This window comes from Primulina eburnea, chromosome 15, assembly GCF_022965805.1.
Source record: "Primulina eburnea isolate SZY01 chromosome 15, ASM2296580v1, whole genome shotgun sequence".
In the NCBI taxonomy this organism is placed as follows: domain Eukaryota; kingdom Viridiplantae; phylum Streptophyta; class Magnoliopsida; order Lamiales; family Gesneriaceae; genus Primulina; species Primulina eburnea.
The window spans coordinates 23,754,884-23,776,630 of NC_133115.1; the positions used below are offsets into that span (position 1 = coordinate 23,754,884).

The window sequence follows — 21,747 nt, forward strand, 5'->3', positions numbered from 1 at the left end:
TAAAATAACTTTCATGATTTTCATAAAACATAATATAAACCTAAACATATTCATATTCAAATCACGTCATCATATACATATTCGTTTTCTATTTATTGATTTCAGATCATTATTTGTGACTTTCGTGTCAGCTGTTGGTCGATGGATCGATTTACTGAGCCTTGGCCTTACATGTTTCGTGTTTGTGTTTTTATTAATCACAACCAAATCACCTCTTCATATAATGTCATCATATTCATCACTTATAGAAATTCATAAATATACATATATTTTCTTGAAACCATGCATGCAACATATTTTAAGCATTTTTCAAAAAATTTCCATATTCATATAAAATAAACATTTTAAAAATGAATTTTAAGTTGTCAGGGCACTGTTAGGACTCCTAACTCAATTTAAGTGTAAAATGATCATTTTGTCTCTGAAACCTTAATTTGACCATTGTACCCATGGGCCTTAAATTTTGACCCGAATCCATCCAAAATTATTAAAACACCTTAAATCATACTTATAATCATTTTTAGATGTAAAATCGAGCCCATGCATTAAATTCTATAATTCGTTTTAAAACTTGGATCGGAGTCCCATTTTAACTCGAATCAAACCGAAACGCAACCAAACTTTCCCAAACTTAAACCATGAAATAACCACGCCCTACCAGACCTTAAACCACTTAGACCAAACCTTTTAAGACCCTCAAAATGCACCTGGAAGTTGCTGGAATTTTCAAAACATTAGAATACCGATCCCTAGCTACATGTTCAAGAAAAAAAAACTCGACCCTACACCAAACCAGCCCAGACCAGACCCAAACTATACCTTCCTAGACCACGATTGGACCATCCTGGACTGATATAACCGTGGACCACAGCCCCATGCATGTGGACGTGCATGTTTCGACCTAGACACTCCAAAACAAAACCCTCTTCAAACCAACCGTGCGCCTACCCCTAGCCCTTTGAACCAACCATGCACTGGATGTCAAGGACCTCGACTCAGACACTTCAGAGTCTGAACCATAGCCTCAAACGGTCTTATTCATAGAATCCCCTTGCCAAAACTCGATTGCCTCCAACACATCCAAACCGAGCCAAAAAAGTGAAGTCCGATTAGCCACCTACATGTACTTGTTCCAGATAAGATATTTCCACCTAAACCCTCTCTAAACCTCCTGTAGATCGTCCCCCTAACCTTCAAAACCTGGTAGCCCCTTCATCCATGTCAAAAACTTGAGCCATAAACAAGTTTTCCAAAGATATTTAATGTCAAAACCATGTAAACCAATTCATATAAGTGGTTCTATAATATGGCATGCAAGATCAATAAATATTTCATAGTATAATGTGAATGATGAGAAAACAAAGGTTTAGGGCGTGCCTTTGCGTCCAAACGCTCGAAAAATCTCAAGAAAGATATGTAGAACGAACAACGTTGGAACGAGATGATTTTCCCTCACTTTTACCTTGAACCTGACCAAAAGCTGATGATGTGTGCAAGTGTGTGTAGCCGTGATGTTGAGGGGAGGGAGGCTATGGTTTTAGGGTGTGTGGAATGATGCGAAATAATAAAGAGATGAGCCAAATCTTGATATACAAAAGTGTAGTGACCTAGGCCCAAATATTCTACTAAACAGGCCCATCAAGCCCAATGACGTGCATGTAAAAGATTTTGTTTTTGTATGTTTTTAAAAATATTACCCGAGTCCTCAAAAGTCCTCAATTTTGCCAAAAATTGAAAATTGGTTTAAAATATGGCTCGACGTGTAAAAATACCATATAATCCTTATTTTCAAAAATCACCTTTAAATAATTAAAAATAATTATTTAATAAAAAAAATTCCTTAAACTGTCTCTGTTCTCCATTCCTCGTTCGAGTATCGAATACTGCAAAAAGGCCTATTATATGAAATCTAGTAAATCATGCAGTAAAACATGTAATCATGTCATAAACATGCATTTAATGCATTTGAAACATTTAGTTAAGTGTTTTTAATAATACTCTAGATTTGCATTTAGTCAGGTTACGTTGTTTGAATTTCTAGATCTTACAGACTAACACAAATACGAATACGAAAGGATATGATGATATGTAAGGACATACTCAGTTGATGATGAGAGTGTCGTTGATATCACCACAGTCTCGTACCATGGTTATACGTAAGATTGATCAATCGACCAACAGCTGAAATGGAAGTCACAATTAATGATATAATTCAATAAAAAGAAACATATATGTATATCATGAAAGAAAAGGTTACGATGAAAGAAAAAAAGTTTAAAGTTATACATGTTCATGAAAAGATACTTTGTTAAAAGTATTTTTCATTGTTGCTTGTGGATGTATATGTATTACTTGTTATAACGGCTAAGATTTGTTGAGTCGTTAGACTCAATTGGTGAGAATGATACATGTGAGGATGTTTATGATGATATGGGAGGACTTGATGGTTGAACTGGCTGGATTGATGGTGCACATAACCCGATGACCAATGCTAGTTTTCCGCACTATTATGATTTTATAGTACTTTAAATATTTTATTAATTTTTTCTTATGATCGGTTTTTGAGAGGATTTAAGACGTTTATGTTTTTTGAAAAATTCTAGTTTTAGATTTTGGTTTGACGGTTTACGATTTTATATTTTGCACTGCGTATTGGATTCTGAGCAAAATAGTCGATTGTGTTATTTTAAATGATGCAAAAAAAAATTACTTATATGTCTAAGTAGTTGGCCGAAAGCTTTTAAAGAAAAAAATTTCCAGTAGATTTTAAAGAAAAACGAGTAGTAGATGTTTCAATAAGATTTTTTAAGTAGTTGGCCGAAAGTTTTTAAAGAAAAAAAATTTCTAATATATTTTAAAGAAAAACGAGTAGTAGACTTTCAATAAGATTTTAAAAACAAATTATAACATATTACTTTGAAAAATTTTGAATGGCGAAGTAACGTGTTACTTAAATTTAAAGTCAAGCACGTTTTTTTAAATGCGAAGTCTAAACCGGTATCTTACTTCATCAGTTATGCAGCCGAAGTATATTACTATCTATGAATTTGTAATTTGAAATTTCCAAAGTATAATATTAAAATTCTACTTGTGTGTGTATTTTTGAGTTCACAACTCATGTGATTTCAGATAAAATTTATCTCTAATACGGACTTATCCTTATTAGCCATATTATGTGAATCTACACCTTGATCTCAAAAAGTCAGAACTCAGTTCTAATTGTGTCCATCTGATCAGGGAAAGAGTATTTAGTAGCACCACCTCATGATCCTCTATGTATCACTTATATTTCTGCAAGAACTAGTAGGTTATTGTTAGAGTATAGTACAATTCCTGCAAAACATATGTCGATCAAATTTGCAACCATTGGTATACGAGAGTTGCATATGAATTCAAAAACGATGTAATGTATCTTTGAGTAATCATAGTGGCATCGTCTGTGTAACTAGGAAAACAATTTTCCTTAAAGGACAACTCATACTCTGGCTAGAGATTCTTTGTACTATTATGTCATCAGATCACAAAGGATACACCTGTATGTGAGCAGTGAATCCTCGACACAATGCATCAACTCCAACGTAATTCGAATCTGTACCCATCTTCATATCTGATGACCTTAACATAGTTGGTAAACGAGCCAAAGTGCAACACTAGTACGTAAATCCTCTATAAAATCCCGAGTCAAAAACTAATGATGTACAACCATAACTATAGACTAATCCACTCGATAAGTGATAATCACTTGGAAAGTCTGACAGAGGGTTGCTCAATGATTTATCATATGAACATTCATCTGTATGATGAGACATTTTCATGCCCATACTAATGAAACGTGGGGTTAACATCACAGATGTTAGTTTCGAGCTTGAACGACTTTTATCATTATTTTAGGCGGATCAATTGACTATGAACCATTTAAGATATACAATACATATTAAATGAATTTTATGATCGACGTGACTCGTAAACCTCATAGTGCCATAGTTTATTTAATAGCTTTATCTATACACCTTACATAGGTATACAAATAAATTAAATGTCATAATTTCTTAAAACATAAAATATCATTAAAATAAAATTTTGTTTTTTTATTATATAAAATTTAATAAAACACAAACCATAACTTGACTTGATGATCACCTACACAGGCCATTCTAAAATAGTTTTTAGTTTGGCTTCATCGACTTGAATACCATCTTCTCCCACTATGAAACCAAGAAATATGAGATGACTAGTCGATTGATATACAACTTATTTTTCGCAGGATTGAAAGAAATTCCCTAGGATTTTTCAAATTCTTGTAGTCATCTTGGATATAAAAAATATAATATTATCAAAATATACTACTACAAATTCCGCAATAAATGGTTGAAGAATTTGATTTATTAGACGCATGAAAGTACAAGGTGCATTAGGCAATCCAAAAAGTATCACCGACCATAAAAAGCCATCTTTAGTTTTAAATGTTGTTTTCCCCTCATCTCCGGGCGGAATACGAATACGACTATTGGTGATAGCCACATTAGAGCACGGTTCATGGATGAGCTGTGATATTATATGGATAGCCCAATTCAGGGTAAATCTGTAGGAAGAGTTCATCAGGATCCGGGCAGGTGAATGCCCAGGACATCTTATCCCCGAGTTATCAAAAGCCCGGGCTCTCACACAAAGCTCCCGGATGATTTCTACCCAGGCTACCTCGATAACAGTAATGTACTCAAGTGTTTGAGTAGGTAAGATCTTGTCTTGATAATCGTTCCTGACAAAATCCTACAGATGTGAGACGATTGAAAATTAGGGCAGCATGACAGGAAGTCACTCATTGCCTTCCTTCCTATAAATATCAGGTTCTTCTTTCATTGATTATTATTCAACAGCATATATTCACACATATATTTACTAGTAGCATTTATTTCTCTATATAACTACGCTGGTTATCTTCATCACCTTCCACGTGCTGACTTGAGCATCGGACTGGCCACACCGGACACTACTTCAGCGCCCATTCATGAGTTTATATTCTTGTTTGCAGGTTGTAGTTGAAGCCATATTTTGTTGCTCATCTTCCCAAACAAAACTTTCATCCGATTCAGTGGATTGCCCTGAATCCGCTTACCCAAATCACTCGGATCACATCATTGGTGCTGTCTGTGGGAATTTGAGCTCAAGACATAGATATGGCTATTACAAGAAGGACAAATCAAGACACTTCCCGGGTTCCTGAAGATGATATACTTATCTCTGGACAAGGTGGTCCTCCGCCCACAAGACCTCCACCTGTTATTAATTTGTCCCCTGAAGAGTCGGCTCAAATTATATCCAATGCAGTAGAGAAGGTCGTAACAATAAGGGCCCCTTCTCATCATGCTACACAGCCTGAAGGGGAGCAGGAGCGAGAGGAAGAAATGGAGGAGAGAGAGTCTATTGCTAGTTCTAAGGCTCCTACTGTGGCTGAGGAACTTGAAGAGCTGAGACAGAAGATGAAAGTTCTGGAGGGGCAAATGGAAATTCGGAATCATGCTCGGATAATCACTAAAGGATGCCCCTTTGTGGATGCCATTGTTCAAGAATCTCTACCCGGGCATTTCAAATCTGCTAAAATCAAATACTATGATGGCAGTGTTGACCCTGAGGAGCATTTGGCCCGATTTGAAATATGGTCGTGCTGAACTGTTATGCTGACAATATTAAGTGCAAAGTGTTCTTAACCACTTTGGTTTACTCAGCCCAGAGATGGTTTAAGGGACTGACCCCTCAGAGTATACAATCCTTCGAGGACTTCCATAAGGTATTCTTGGACCATTTCAGTAGCAGCAAAAAAAAAAAAAACAAGAAAACTGCCTTCTATATTTTTGAAGTGAATCAAAGCCCAGAAGAGAGTTTGAGGGCTTATATCAGGAGGTTCAACCGAGTTTCTTTGGATGCCCCCCCTTGTGCTCCCGAGACAAAAATTACTACATTTACTCAGGGCTTACGGGAAGGGGAACTTTTTTGATCGATAACCAAGAAAGCGCCTGAGGATTTCGAAGATCTATTGGCCCGGGCGGAAAAGTAAATCAATATGGAGGAGGCGCAGAAGCAGAAGAGGGAGGCTTTGAGGAGAGGGAAGGGCGACCGGGTGCCTAAACCAGAGGAGAGAGGACAGAGAAGAGGTAACCCCAAGCATTTTTTCATCATGTGCCCTTGAAAATTTCTCGGGACCGGGATGTCCAAGAGTGTAGCAGGGACAAAGGACTTCCGGACACTGAAAAGAGATTATGTCCCACCTGCTGCCCACAGATATAATCCACCAAGTAAAAGGCCGAGATTTCTACCCTGGACAACTCGGCAGTCAGGGCCCAGTGCCCGGGAGGACTCGAAAGATGCCCCAAGTAGGAGGAATAATTCGGAGCCCGAGAGGAAGAAGGCATCACCCCCTGTCTTGGGGGTAATAAAAATGATTTCTGGAGAATCTACTGATGGCGATTCAAATCGGGTAAGGAAGTCAAGGAGTAGAAGAGATTGTATGGAGGTGGTAGGAGGGAGGAGGAGTGAATCAGTTATCAGCTTTGGCCCGGAGGATCTCAAGGGTGTCATCCTTCCTCATAATGATGCCCTGGTTATCCAAGCTAGGGTAGCTAATTATAACATTATGATGGTTTTTGTTGACTCGGAAAACTCTATGAATGTCATTTTCAAGGAGGCTCTACTGCAGATGGATTTGCAAGGATATCAGTTGGTTCCGATTGAAACAGCTCTTTTTGGTTTTGAGGGTCATGCTGTGCATCCTACCTGAAGGAGAAATTATTTTTCCTTTACCCCTTGGTACTGGGGGGTTAAGGAAAAAAGTTATGACTTCTTTTATAGTCGGGGATGCACCCTCATCGTTCAACATTATTCTGGATGACTGACCATGAATGAATTAAAGGACGTTGCATCCACATACCATCAAAAGATAAAATTTCCAGTCGGAAGTCAAGTGGGGGAAGTCCGGGGAGACCAACCTTCTTCCCGAAAATTTTATATGGAAATAGTCAGGATAGATCAAAAAAGGCTAAGGAGGGAGAAGAAGGGAATGGTTCATAGTAATGTTGAGAAAGAAGAGGTACATTTTGTAGCAAAATAAGAGCAAGAGATGGTGGGCATTGAGTTCGGGAAGGAGATCTGGGTGGCCCGAGATCTTGACTCATCCACTCGGGTCAATCTATTGAAATGTTTCAAAACTAATATTGATGTTTTTGCTTGGTATCAACATGAATTATCAGGCATCTCATCCCAGGTGGCTGAGCATTGCTTCAATATCATTCCGGGATCTCAGCCAGTGAAGTAAAAGAAAATACATTTTGGTCCAGAAAAGGATAAAGTAATTGATATGCAAGTCCATGAGCTATTGAGGGATGGTTACATTCGAGAGGTACAATTTCCTACCTCGCTCTCGAATATAGTACTAGTCCCTAAGGCTACAGGGAAGTGGAGGATGTGCGTGGACTTCAGAGATCTTAATAAAGCCTGCCCCAAAGATCATTATCCTCTTCTTCGGATTGTTCAATTGGTAGATTCTACTTCTGGATATGAACTGCTTAGCTTTATAGAAGCTTACCAGGGGTATCAACGAATTCCCCTGGCCTAAGCTGATCAGGACAAGGCCAGTTTCATTACTTCAGGTAGCACGTTTTGTTATGTGGTCATGCCCTTTTGGACTGAAGAATGCTGGAACCACATATCAACGACTAATGAACCGAGTATTTGCAAAACAGCTGGGGAGAAACATTGAAGTTTATGTGGATGATATTCTTGCTAAGTCGCAGGAGGCTTCTTGTTTTATTGTTGATCTGGAAGAAACATTTGCCACTCTCAGACATTATGGGATTAAGCTCAATCCTGCCAAACGCATCTTTGGAATAAAGAGTGGTAAATTTCTGGGCTTTGTAGTTACTGACCAAGGGATTGAGGTTAACTCCGAGAAAGTAAAAGCCGTTTTAGACATGTCATCACCTCAGACCATCCGAGAGGTGCAAAAGCTAACCGGGAGAATTGCTGCTCTATCCAGATTCATCTCCCGATCTGCACATAGAAGTTATCCTTTCTTTCAAATCCTCGAGAAGGCACAAAATTTTGGTTGGGATGATAAATGTGAACAAGCATTCAAAGATCTTAAAAGCCATTTGACCGGACTTCCTGTCCTGGTGAAGCCCGAGCCTGGGGAAAATTTTTTTGTTTACTTATCTACTACAGAATATGATGTTAGCTCAGTGCTTATACGGGAAGAAGGTTATGATCAGATGCATGTCTATTAAGTCAGCCACGCTCTCAGAGGAGCCGAGCTCCGATATAGTGAATTAGAGAAGATAGCTCTATCCCTGATCATGACTGCTCGAAAATTACGGACTTATTTTCTGTCTCATCCAATCACTGTGCTCACCAACAGTCCTCTCGAGATAATCATGACTCACTATGAGGTTTCCGGGAGGATGGTAAAATGGACAATTGAGTTGGGAGAATATGACATCGAGTACCCCGACTGGCAATTAAAGCTCAAACTCTACCAAAATTTCTTTCAAAGATGATTCAACAAGATAAAGAAGAGGTGTGGAGGGTCTTTGTTGATGGGGCGTCTAGCCTCTCTGGATGTGGAGTAGGATTAGTGGTAATAGCCCTCCAGTTGAAAAAATTAAATTGGCCTTGAGAATCGACTCTCGGATGACCAATAACGAAGCAAAATCTGAAACTGTTCTGGCAAGTATGCCTGCTACCAGGGAAGCGGGAGCTTATCGTATCATCCTTTATTCTGACTCACAACTTGTAACCCAGCAGATAAAGGGAGATTATGAAGCCAAAGATGAAAGGATGCTCAAATACTTGAAGCTCATTTTGGCTCAAGCAGAATCTTTCGTGGATTGGAGCATTGAGCATGTCCCTCGAGAGGAAAACAATGAAGCAGATGCCTTGGCAAAAATAGCTGCCTCTCTGACAGAAATGAGCACCTTGGAAATAATAATTTTCACACGACTCATTCTTTCTACCGAGGAAGAATCGCTACTAGTACAAATAAAACGCTTGGATGACACCCCTCATTGAGTTCATGACCCAGGGCCATTTACCTGATGATCAAGTCCGGGCTCAAAAGATTAAGAGACAAGCTCCCAGGTTTGTTCTTCTAAATAATATCTTGTACAGGAGATCATACTAGGGTCTCTATTCAAATGCTTATCTATGGGAGAGGTGGATTACGTACTCCGGGAAATTCATGAAGAAAGTTGTGGGGACCATCTTGGAGGAGTAGCGTTGGCCCGGAAGGCAATGCTTGCTGGATATTGGTGGCCAAGTATGAGTCAAGATTCTGCTCAAGTGGTTCGGGCATGTGATGGTTGTCAACATCATTCTAATTTTCTGCACAGTCCAGCCACTCCAATGAAGCCTATATGGTCATCCTTCCCATTCGATCAGTGGGGGATGGACATTATCAGTCCCTTTCCAATTGCTCGGGCTCAAAAAAAATTCTTTTAGTGGCCATTGACTATTTTTCCAAGTGGGTAGAAGCCGAGCCCCTGGCAATGATTACTGAGAAGGAAGTTTTGAAATTTCAATGGAAGAACATTGTATGCCGGTTTGGAGTTCTCACAAAACTAATATCAGATAGTGGAAGGAAGTTTCAGGGAAGAGAGATCACATCCTGGTGCCAAGAAATGAAAATCACTCGATCTTTCACTTCTGTTGCTTACCCTCAAGCAAATGGTCAAACAGAAGTTGTTAACAGAATTATCGTGCAAGCTTTTAAAACGAGGCTACAAGGCAAAGGAAAAGACTGGGTGAAAGAGTTGCCTAGTGTTCTCTAGGTATACGGGACTACTCCCCGAGCACCTAGTCAAGAAACTCCCTTCAATCTGGTGTATGGTTCTGAAGCAGTTCTTCCTGTTGAGATTTGGGCAATCTTCTGCCCGGGTAGAATCTTACCCGGATGGCAATGATCAGTGCCGGGCAATGGAGTTGGATATGGTGGAGGAGAAGAGAGAGCGGGTTATGATTCGAATGGAATCTTACCGAGGTCAGGTTATGCAATCATATAACAAACGAGTCCGAATCCGAGAACTTTCAAGTAGGTGATCTGGCGATGAAAAGTCAATCCAGCTAGGGATGTGGGTAAATTGGAGGCTCGGTGGGAAGGACCTTTTAAGATAATCCGAAAAGTTAGCTCGAGAGATTTTTATCTGGAGGATGCTCAAGGATGCTCTCTCAAGCGACCTTGGAATGTATTTCATTTGAAAAAGTATAATGCTTAAAGATATAATTATTATCGAATACATAATGAAGTTATTTTTTTCTCAGAAAGCGCATAAATATTATATCTAAACCCGATAGGTATAAAGCCCCGACCAATCTATAAGTCCCGAGACCAATTCCCCGTCCCAGGGCTCCGTACCCTGGTTATTTCATAAGCCCAGGGCTCCGCACCTTGACCATTCGAAGTCCCGAGAGTAGCTCCCCGGCCCAGGGCTCAATATCCCGGGTACTTATTCAAAATACCGGCTATTTTACAACACTTAGAAAAAATACAAGAATTAAGATTCACAATCAGCTTATGAATAAGAAAAAGCTCATTATTTCTAAGCTCGGGTATATATCAATTATTATCAAGTTATTGAAGCAAACAGTTATAGGAGAAGAATATTTCATTAATAAAAGCCTGAAGACAAGAATTACAAGAGAAATTAAAAAAGGGAAGATTATTCTACATCTATTGGGCTAGACCCTGGCTGCTCTTCTTCTTGAGCATCCTCCTTCTCCTCTTCGGCATCCTTGGGAAAGGATGCTATGTCTCGTTCAAAGTCCTGAAACTCTTCCTTCTCCGCTGAAATTAGCCCGGCTTCTTCAAATTTCTCTCATCATTTGTCAAAACCGGTCTTGAAAAGAGGATAAGCTCGATTTTCAAAGGCTTTCATGAATTCTGGAGACTGGAGGAAGGAGGCCTGCCATTTATCTTGATTATGTTTGGCCGCATTCAGGGCACTCTCAGCAACCTATGCCTTGGAAATCTGTCTATCTACCTCATTGGTCAAAGAATTAGTCCTTGGTTCTAAGACCGAGATAGTACCCTTAAGGTTTCTTCTTGGACAAGGCCCTCATTAGCATCAGCTATGGCCTTTTCCAGATCCGCTTTAGTTATTTCTAGATCATTCTTAGACAGTGAAAATTGCTGGTTAGCCCTATCCAAAGAAGTGCGGAGGCCAACCACTTCTTTTTTGTGAGTAGATCGGACCCGGGATAGCTCTCCTTCGAGTTGATCGTGAAGCTCTTGCATGGCCCGGGCCTGATTGCCTTTTATGGTGGCCACCGCAGCTACCTCTTCAAAGGCCGAGATTATCATTTGAACAACCTGTACAAAGGAAAAAGTCAAAAAAAAAAGAGAAGAAGAAGAGAAGATCGAAGAACTTACGGATCAAATCCGGTTGGATCCTTCAAAGAGTTTGGGGGTGGGGAGGGAGCTCTTCAAATGCACCTCCTCAACTGGAAGCACCATCTGTTTGAGGAGCAGGAGTCCAGTCGGAGTAGCTCCCTCCGAGAAGACGTTTGCCCTAGTAGGCGGGCTGGACTGAATAAGCTCTCGGAGCGCTTGAGTTTGCAGAGAAGGATATGAGTGTGAAGCTCGGGAGGTGCCCTGCTCTCCATCCTGATTAGGCCCGGGGAAGACGAGCTCAGGGCTGGTCACTGCTTTTCTTTTCCTCTGAATGAGAGGAATATGATCCTCCAATTCTTCTTGGGAGCTCGCCCGAGTCGCATCCCGGTCTTGTTGAGCCTCTTCCCAGACAGACTCAGTAAGTCGGGCCGCCTCCTCTTCACCTTTTTCTTTTGCTCAGCACCTGCCCTCTGAGCCTCGGCCGCCCATTTCCTTCCAAAGGCCTCTTGCATCTCTGAATTATCTGCACAAAGGGAAGAAAAGTGGTCAATATTATTACATAATAATAAAGAACAAGACAGAAAAGTAAAAAGGTCGGATTAGTAAGTTACCAGGTTGAGCGCCCAAGCCAACAACTTCTTCAATAACCCGGTTAATGGGGTCCTCTGCCTGGGCACTCAACCCATACGCTATTAAATTTTCCTCAAAGATGAGGGCAGAAGAAGAAAATTTCTGACTCTCCACCAACTCTTGGCTTCAGGTGTATGGCTCCTCGAATTTATAGGACCGTGGAAGAGCAGGTTGAGTAGGAAGAGAAGGGAGGAAACCAGTCAAACAAGAGAGGTGGGCCAGGAGTTGAATGAAAAAGTAACGTCCTTTCTATCCCTTCTGGGAAGAAGGGATATCATCAAGGAACCGAGATTTCAGCCGGGCAGACAGAGAGAAGGCGTTGTCTCCCAGCCGGCAAACAAAAAAATAATGGAGAATCATGGAGGTAATAAGAAGGTCGTACATTTTAAAATGGATATAGGCCAATGCTATAATCTGGAAAGAATTTGGGTGTAGTTGGTTGATGGGTACCCAAAAAAACTTGGCGGTTTCAATATAAAAGGAGAGAATGGGGAAGCGAAGGCCATTCCTAACCTGATCTCGAAATAAAATGATGAAACCTGGAGGAGGGTGGTCAACCCTATTAGAGGAACCGAGAATTAGTATGGGAAAGGATGAAGGCATGGAGCCTAGACTCCAGAGTTCCTCTTCAGCTCCTGAGCGCATAGTGCTGCACATTGAAGCGAACCAGGGAGCTCTTGGAGTCTCAGATTGAGTAAGGGAGGAAGCTCGGGCTTTGCCCTTGCCCTTTTTTAGAGCATAGGAAGGGCCGGAAGAAGAAGGTTTTGATTTTTGGGTTTGGGTTCGAAGAAGATTGAGTAAAAGAACATCTCGGGGGAGGAGAAGAGGGATAATTGGAGCGCATCGCGGTGGACTCATCGCTAGGCGAGCCTCACGCATTTGCTCCGGAGGTGGAAGAGGTAAAATCATACATTTTAAAGAAAAAAATAATGAAAGAACTTACGAGGATGTCGGAGACAAAGTTGCTGACGGGAGTTCGTCGGAGTCAGAGGAGAGCGACGCACGTCAGAGAGTTGAGTGAGAATGAAGGAGAGATTTTGAATTTTCAAAGGTGACAAATGAAGAGGGTTCCTCGCCTTATATAAGAGAGGGTAGAATGATATCAACCGTTGATCTAAATATGAATCGGATGGATACAATACATCTTGGAAATTGCGCTGGCAGATGAAAGGACGTGCACGGAAATCGAAGCGTGTCAGACTGATCGGATTCTCAGAATACGAAACATTTTTGACCGTTTAAATTTTAGGGCACACTTCATCATGACATCAGCCCTACTACCCTAGAATACTAAACGACAAAATATTCTTAAGTCCGAGAGACATGATGTAACATCTACTCATTTTAAAAGTGCAGAAATATTTTATTTTAGAAAAGCTCTCATCTCAAAAATAAATACTTTAATATTTTTCGTGCATGCAACCCTACTAAAGAAAAATATCATTTAAAAATAATCATAACATTTGACAATTTAAAAGACTTACTACAATTTAAAATGATCAGATTCATCCAAGTAGGAAATCGCAAGCATGGCCAAATAAAGATACTAATAATCCTCAGTATATCGAAAACAATGTATAAAATATCCAAGACCTCTCATCTCTCCTAAAATCATGATGTGCGGAAAAGTGTGGTCCTCGGGTCGTTCGCACATCCAGGCCTATGTACTCAGAATTCGGCACCTCCAGTCCCCTCAAAATCATGATCATCTGCATCATACACGCCTAGTGATTTTAAAGACTCAACACACCTATACCGTGATAACAAATACATATACATAACAAGAAGCAGTAAAAAATATCGTAATCAACATACATGTCATATATGCGGTAAAATTGTATGCATAAACATGACCTGTCAAAGCTTTTTAATGATCATAGTACATATCATCATAAAAACATATACGTGTTCATTTTCTTAATTTGAATTCTGTTCGTCAACTGCGACTTTCGTATTATCATGTCATTTGATGGATCCATCTACGTGTAACCGAGGTACCGGGTGGCAGAGGCATCAGCGACAATATTACCCGTCCACTGAGTCCCAACCTTTCGTGCCGTCGTGTTAGTCACAATCAACTCCCATCCTTCAAAACATGTCATCATATTCACCACTTAAATAAAAGCATGCATATACATAATATTTCCTTCAAACCAAGCATGCAACGTATTTATCATATTTACATAAAAATCCTATACATGATACACAAACATTTCAAACATGATAAAATGTGCTCAGGGCGCTGCCAAGACCAAGATCTCACCCCGGATGCAAAATGATCATTTTGCCCCTGGAAACCCAAAATTACCGTTTTACTCCTGGACCTCTAAAATTTGACCCGAAGCTTACCAAACTCCTTAAAATATTCCAAAACATATTTTTAAGTATTCCTAGACGTAAACTTGAGTCGAATACCAAACTTAACCGATTCATTTTAAAACTTGGACCGGGGTCCCGGTTTTAACCCGAATCGGCTCGAAACCTAACAAAATTTCTCCCAGCTTTTTACCACACCTAATAAACATCCAAAAGGCCTTAAAACCAACAAGACTAGACTCATAGACCCCTCGGCCATAACCTGAAAGTTTCTGGAACAAATTTGCCGTTCACCCACCAAAGCCCTACGTACAACCCCTCCTATAATTAGTTCCTAGCCTACAATCAACGGGACTAGCTACTGACCTACCGCCCTTGGACCATCTTAGGACCCCTCTGAACCCCTTGAACCCATGCACTAGGCCCCATGCACGAAGCACCGTTCACTCGATCGGGGATCACCCTTAGCGCACACCACGCTCCATCGGCTACAAGGCTCGTTACAGCAATGGTCTGGCCTTACTAGGCTGTGGCTTAGATCCACCAGGGTCTGATCCATGGCTTGGTTCGGCCCTTGCACATCCGGTCCGAGTAAAGCTGCTGATATCTTCACCCACGAACCAAAGCATCAAGGAATTCACTCTTCTCCCTCCCAACTCAACAAGGTCACGACTCCAACTTAAAACCCCAACTCAATTCCGCCTTGCAACAGATCAAAATAAAATCATGAGTGGATGAAAGTAATGCATAAACTTGAAGCAAACCGAATAACCTCCATGCATGAAACTGGATCAAAAATTTCGCATAAGATTAAGCACACATCAGTATGTTTATGGCGTATAAGATGCAGACCAAAAGTACTTGGAGTTCCTGATGATTCTTTTGTGAACAAATGCTAGAATGGTACACGACCAAGGCACGGAGAAAACTTGAGCTCAAAGGAAATGGTGAAGCCGACTTCCTGGTTGATGCAGCTCACGGGGAGGTGTGTGAGTGAAGGGGGAGGGCGGCTGATAGGATTAATATTTAGGTTTAGGGTAGTTTAGGGAAATAATTAAATAATATATTAAGCTCTAATGGGCTTTTAATTATTGTTTAAAAAGTTTACAAAGAGTTTCAAGCCGAATAAGCTTAAAAGTAGTCCCATTAAGTCCAAACACACTCCCATAAAATATTTCGTGTTGGCAAGTTTTTTGAAAATATTACCCGAATCCTAAAAAGTCCTCCGACTAGATAAAATTTGCGTATCGCTGAAAAATATGCTCTGACGGGTAAATTATCCAACAAAGCCCATTTCGTGAAAAATACATTTAAAACATCTTTTTTAATTAACAAAATTAATCATGTAATAAAAATAATTTTTCTGATAATTCCCCGGTCTTCGTTCCTCGTTCGGGCGCGAAATGCACCTAGAAACCTTAATGCATGAACTTTTAAAATTTCATGAAATAAATCCTATTATGCATAAAAATGCATTAAAACAATTAAACACATAATTTAAATTAAATCTTAGATTGCATACATTCAGGTTACGTGAAATACATTCCTGGGCTTTTCAACTCTCCTTCCCCCCCCCCCCCCAAATTAAATTTCGTCCTCGAAATTTAGAACGTATAGAATAATTCTGGGTAGAGACTCCTCATCTCGGTCTCCCACGTGGCCTCCTCCTCGGAATGATTCAACCACTTGACCTTTACCATCTGGATCACCTTGTTCTGGAGCCTCTTATCCTGTCTGTCCATTATCTGTGTGGGTTTCTCCTCGAATGATAGCTGCGGTGTCAGCTGAAGTGGCTCATAGTTAAGCACATGCGAAAGATTCTACATGTACTTCCGCAGCATAGAGACGTGGAACACGTTATGAACTCCCACCAGATTCGGCGGTAAAGCAACACTATATGAGAGTGTCCTGACTCCCTCTAGGATCTCAAATTGTCCAATGAATCTATAGCTGAGCTTGCCCTTCTTCCCGAACCTCATCACATCCTTCATCGGTGCTACCTTCATGAAGACATGATCCCCTACTGCAAGCTCAAGATCTCGCAACCTCTGATCTTCATAATCCTTCTGACGGCTCTGTGCAGTCTTCATCATGTCCCGAATCCTGGCAACTAAATCTGTTGTCTGTCTAATAATATCCGGACCCAACTCTGCTCGCTCTCCTATCTCGTCCCAATAAACTGGCGACCCACACTTCCTCCCATAAAGTGCCTCGTACGGAGCCATACCTATTGATGCCTGATAACTGTTGTTGTATGTGAACTCTACAAGAGGTAACTTCGGCTCCCAGCTGTCCTGGAAGTAGATCATGCAAGCTCGGAGTAGGTCCTCCAGAATCTGAATCACTCTATCTGACTGACCATCCGTCCGAGGATGAAAAGCAGAACTGAATAGTAGCTTCGTAACCAACGCCTGATGGAGACTCTCCTAGAATGCAGATGTGAACCTCGGATCCCTGTCTGACATGATGGAAATTAGAATCCCGTCATTTCTGACTATCTCCCTGATGTACAGCTCTGCGTACTGAATCATGGTGAATGTATTGCTAATCGGTAGAAAATGAGCTGACTTAGTGAGCCGATCAACAATCACCCAGATGGCATTAAATCCTCCAGTAGTACTCGGAAGCCCTGTCATAAAATCCATGGTGGTATTCTCCCATTTCCGCTCGAGAATAGGGAGTGGTCTTAGCTTCCCTACAGGTCGATGATGCTCTGCCTTGACCTGCTAACAAGTTTGACAATCGGAGACGAATCGCAGAATATCTCGCCTCATGCCCGGACACCAATACAGAGTTTTTTGATCCTTATAATTCTTCGTACTCCCTGGATAGATAGAGTACGGGGTGCTGTGGGCCTCGCTCAAGATATCTGCCCGAAGGGAATCACTGTCAGAAACCCATAGACGGTCCATATATCAGACTATGTCATCAACAACTGTATACAATCTCTGGCCCTTAGCCTCGTCCCTCTATCTCCACTTCTGTAACTGCTCGTCAGAAGTCTGCCCTGATCGAATTCGGTCTCTAAAAGTTGGCTGGACTGTCAGAGTAGCAAGATCTGGGGCCTCACCCCTGGCATAAACTACAAGCTCAAATCTCTGAATCTCAGCCTGCAGCAGTCTATGCACTGATAAATGAGCAATCAATACGTGCTTCTTGCTCAAAGCGTCCGCAACCATATTATCCTTACCCAGATGGTAGCTAATGTCACAATCATAATCCTTCAACAGCTCAAGCCACCTCCTCTGTCGCATATTCAGCTCTTTCTGTGTGAAGAAATACTTCAGGCTCTTATGATCTGTAAAAATCCTGCACTTCTCCCCATACAGATAGTGTCTCCAGATCTTCAAGGCGAATACCACTACTTCTAGCTCGAGGTCATGAGTCGGATAGTTCTTCTCATGGACCTTTGGCTATCACTCTGTCCTACCAAACCAAGCTTAGATGAATCTGTATACACTACAAACTCTCCTTGCCCCGATGGCATAGCTAGTACTGGTGCAACGGTCAAAGCCTGCTTCAGTCTATCGAAGCTCTCCTGGAACTCAGATCCCCAGATAAACTTGGCGTTCTTCTTTGTCAGGGCGGTCATAGGCACCGCAACATAAGAGAAGCCCTGAATGAGCTTCCTGTAGCAACCTGCCAATCCCAATAAACTATGGATCTCTGTCACGCTCTTAGGAACTGGCCAATCTCTGATTGCATCTTTTCTGGGGTCGACCTCAATACCATTCCGAGAGACTATGTGGCCCAAGAATGCCACTCTATCAAGCCAGAACTCGCACTTACTGAACTTGGCATACAGCAGTCTGTCATGTAGAATCTGCAGTACTGTCCTCAGGTGTTGTCTGTTCTCCTCTCTGCTCTTCGAATATATCAGGATATTTCGATGAAAACTATGACGAACTGATCCAAGTAAGGCTGAAACACGCGATTCATGAGATCCATGAAGATTGCTGGCGCGTTCGTCAAACTGAAGGGCATCACCAAAAATTCATAATGCCCATAACGCTTCCACAAGGCTATCTTATGCACATCTGTCTCTCTCACCTTCAGCTGATGGTATCCGGATCGGAGGTCTATCTTCCAGAACACTGATGCTCCCTGAAGTTGATCAAACAGATCCTCGATCCTGGGCAATGGATACTTATTCTTAACTGTGACTCTGTTCAGTTCCCTGTAGTCAATGCACAGTCTCATGCTGCCATCCTTCTTTTTGACAAACTGTACTGGCGTGCCCCATGGAGAAAAGCTATGGTGAATGAATCCATTATATAGAAAATCTTGTATCTGATCCTTCAGTTTTTTCATCTCGTTATGTGCTAGACGGTAGAGTGCTTTAGAGATCGGCACTGTCCCTGGCATGAGCTCAATAGAGAAGTCCACCTCTCTGTCTGGTGGAATGCCTGAAATATCGCCAGATAAAACATTGGAGAACTCCCTGACCACATCAACGTCCTCTAGCCTCCGACTGACTGGATCAGACACTGATACAATACTTGCTAGGAATGCCTGGAAACCTCTTTTCATAAGCTTCCTCGCGCACAAGCAGGAAATGACGTGAGGCATCTGCGGATGTCTGGCTGCCTCGAATAAAAACAACTTACCACTGGGTGGTCAGAGAGATACTAAACTCTATCGAAAGTCTATGACAGCTCCGTTCAAAGAAATCCAATCCATACCAGGTATAATGTCGAACTATGGCAACGGTAGCACTATCAAGTCTGCCTGCACCGCATGCTTCTGTAGTTGAAGCTCGAATTTCCTCACTATCGTGGAGGTAAACATCTGATCCCCGGATGTAATCGACACTCTGAATCCTGAATCCATCACCACTGGTATGATTCCTAGTCGCTTTACGAAAGATTTGGATATAAACGAATGTGTAGCCTCTAAATCTAGCAATGCATGCGTAGCTACACTTGAAATATATATCCTCCCTTCGACATAACAACAATCAAATCTAAGCGTGTTGAAACTTAAAAATTTTCTTACTGGAAATTACCCCAAAATCCTAAAAAATTTCTAAATTAACCCTATGCATTCCTCGAAAATTTCGATGTTAACCCCCAAAAATCTTGAAATTTTCATTTTAGCACCTAAAGTTTCGAAAATTACACTTTGGCCTTTCAAAAATTTTTAATTTATCCTCTATAATTCTCAATTCATATAATTAAATCCTTAATTCCAACTAGTTAGAGCATGCATCCTAATTCTTCTATGTTTTCAATCTCATAATTAAATTCTAATAATCATCAAATAATCCAGTGCAATCAAAGCGGTAAACATAAATCTGAAGTGTAAAGGTTACCGGTGATCAAACTAGAGTGGCTCCACCTCAGCCTCATCAGCATGCATCACATATGCCCTGCTGGTAGTGGGACCCTTGTTTTGAGGGCAATCTGCCGCATTGTGCCCCTCTTGTTTGTCTACGAAGCATCTGTAGGTGCCCCACATGCATTTGCCATAGTGATATTTGTTGCATTGCTTGCATGACGGTCATCCCTCCAGCCTGGGAGCCCCGGTGCCTGAGGTGGCCGCTGCTGCCCTGGCCCCCTATACTGTCCCTGGGGCTTCTGCTGCCCCTGATGTTCAGTGGCCTTGTATACTGCTTCTTCTGAGGTTGTGAATTGTATTGGGCCTGATGCCGCTTCTGCTGCATCTTTAAGTCTATGTCTCGCAGAGCCTGCTCCGCCTGGAAAGCGCAGGTGGTGGCCTCATCACATCTCGTCGGCCTCATCAGCATAACATCCGGCGAAGGGTGGGTCTCGGTCCGTCCATGAAATGCATCAGCTTCTGGGCGGCATCCTTGGCGATAATAGGCACAAAGTGGCAGCCCCTATCAAATTTCCTGATAAACTCTGCCACAGACGAGTCCCCCTGGCGGAAACTCATAAACTCCCTCGTCAGGCGGGCCCTGACATAAGCTGGGAAGAACTTGCCATAAATAATCTCCTTGAACCTGTCCCAAGTGAGAGTAGCCAGGTCGACGGCATGGGCGGCTCTCTCCCACCATAGGGACGCATCATCCCTCAGCATATAAATGGCGCAACTGACCTGGTCCCCATCTCTCATCTGTAAGTAGTCAAAGTGCAGCTCCAGCGATCTAACCCATCCCTCTGCCAAGAAAGGGTCAGTGATACCCCTGAACTCCTTCGGGCCGAACCATCTAAACTGTTCATAGATATCGGTCTGCGGTCGGGGCGCCTGCTGGGCCTGCTCTATCAGTCTATCTATCCCCTCTAGTACTCGGGTAGCTGGGTCCGCTGGCGGTGGTGGAGGTCCTCTGCCACCCCCAAGAATCTCATCCTGCCTATCGGTACTGGGAGCACATCTCGGAGGCATATCTGAATACAGTCCAATTTATAAACATAACCCATTATGCAATTAATCTAGTTTTTAAAATAATAAATCCTTAAATCGTAAAAGCAGTTATACATGAACAGTAACTCATCATAAAGCATAAATCATTTTAACATGCAGGTGACAATATATATCGTTTAAAACATTTAAATCATAAAATCTTACATACTTGAGGCTTGAAATTGAGCAGCAGAAGCTGGGGGTGGCACAACCCTATACAGGACCCTTGCTCTGATACCAAATGTAACATCTTCTAATTTTAAAAGTGCCGAAATATTTGTTTTTTTTAGAAAGCTCACATCTCGAAAATAAGTATTTAAATAATTTTTCTTGCATGCAACCCTACTAAAGAAAAATATCATTTAAAAATAATCATAACATTTGACAATTTAAAAGACATACTACAATTTAAAATGATCAGATTCATCCAAATAGGTAATCGCAAGCATGAGAAAATAAAAATACTAGTAATCATCAGTATATCGAAAACAGTGTATAAAATATCCAAGTCATCTCATCTCTCCTAAAATCATGATGTGCGGAAAAGTGTGGTCCTCGGGTCGTGCCATATCCACGTCTGTCTACTCAGAGTTCGGCACCTCCGGTCCACTCAAAATCATGATCACCTGCAACATACGCGCCTAGTGAGTCTAAAAACTCAACACACCTGTACCATGATAACATATACATATACATAACAAGCAGCACTGAAAAATATCGTAATCAACATACATTCACTACAGGAAATTCCACATTTAACCACACTCAAAAGACAACGGTTTTATCATAAACCGTAGTCTTTTTCCTTATAATAACGGTTTTAATGAGAACCGTTGTCTTTGTGAATTTTTTCCTTGTCAAAGACAGCAGTTTTTTAAAAACCGTTGTCTTTTGTGGGTCAACGACAACGGTTTTAGCAAATCATTGTCTATGGACGTGATTTTTGGTTGTCAACGACAACGGTATTGAAAACCGTTGTCTTTATGCTGGTTTTTTATTTAGCTAAACCAACGGTTTTTGTTAAAACCGTTGTCTTTTATGGGTTACGATAACGGTTTTTATAC

General features: G+C 41.3%; 2 protein-coding genes across 2 annotated transcripts; one reads left to right on the forward strand and one right to left on the reverse strand.

Moving 5' to 3' along the window:
* The first annotated feature begins 8,423 nt into the window (after positions 1 to 8,423).
* On the forward strand, positions 8,424 to 10,083 carry LOC140815565 (uncharacterized). The gene is made up of 5 exons (XM_073174644.1): positions 8,424 to 8,503; positions 8,619 to 9,021; positions 9,157 to 9,327; positions 9,378 to 9,788; positions 9,886 to 10,083. The coding sequence occupies exons 1-5, from the start codon at positions 8,424 to 8,426 to the stop codon at positions 10,081 to 10,083; spliced, it is 1,263 nt and encodes a 420-aa protein (XP_073030745.1).
* Positions 10,084 to 20,059: 9,976 nt separating this feature from the next.
* On the reverse strand, positions 20,060 to 20,665 carry LOC140815566 (uncharacterized). Its single transcript, XM_073174645.1, has one exon. It carries the CDS (start codon positions 20,663 to 20,665, stop codon positions 20,060 to 20,062), a length of 606 nt encoding a protein of 201 aa, XP_073030746.1.
* Between the last annotated feature and the right edge of the window lie 1,082 nt (positions 20,666 to 21,747).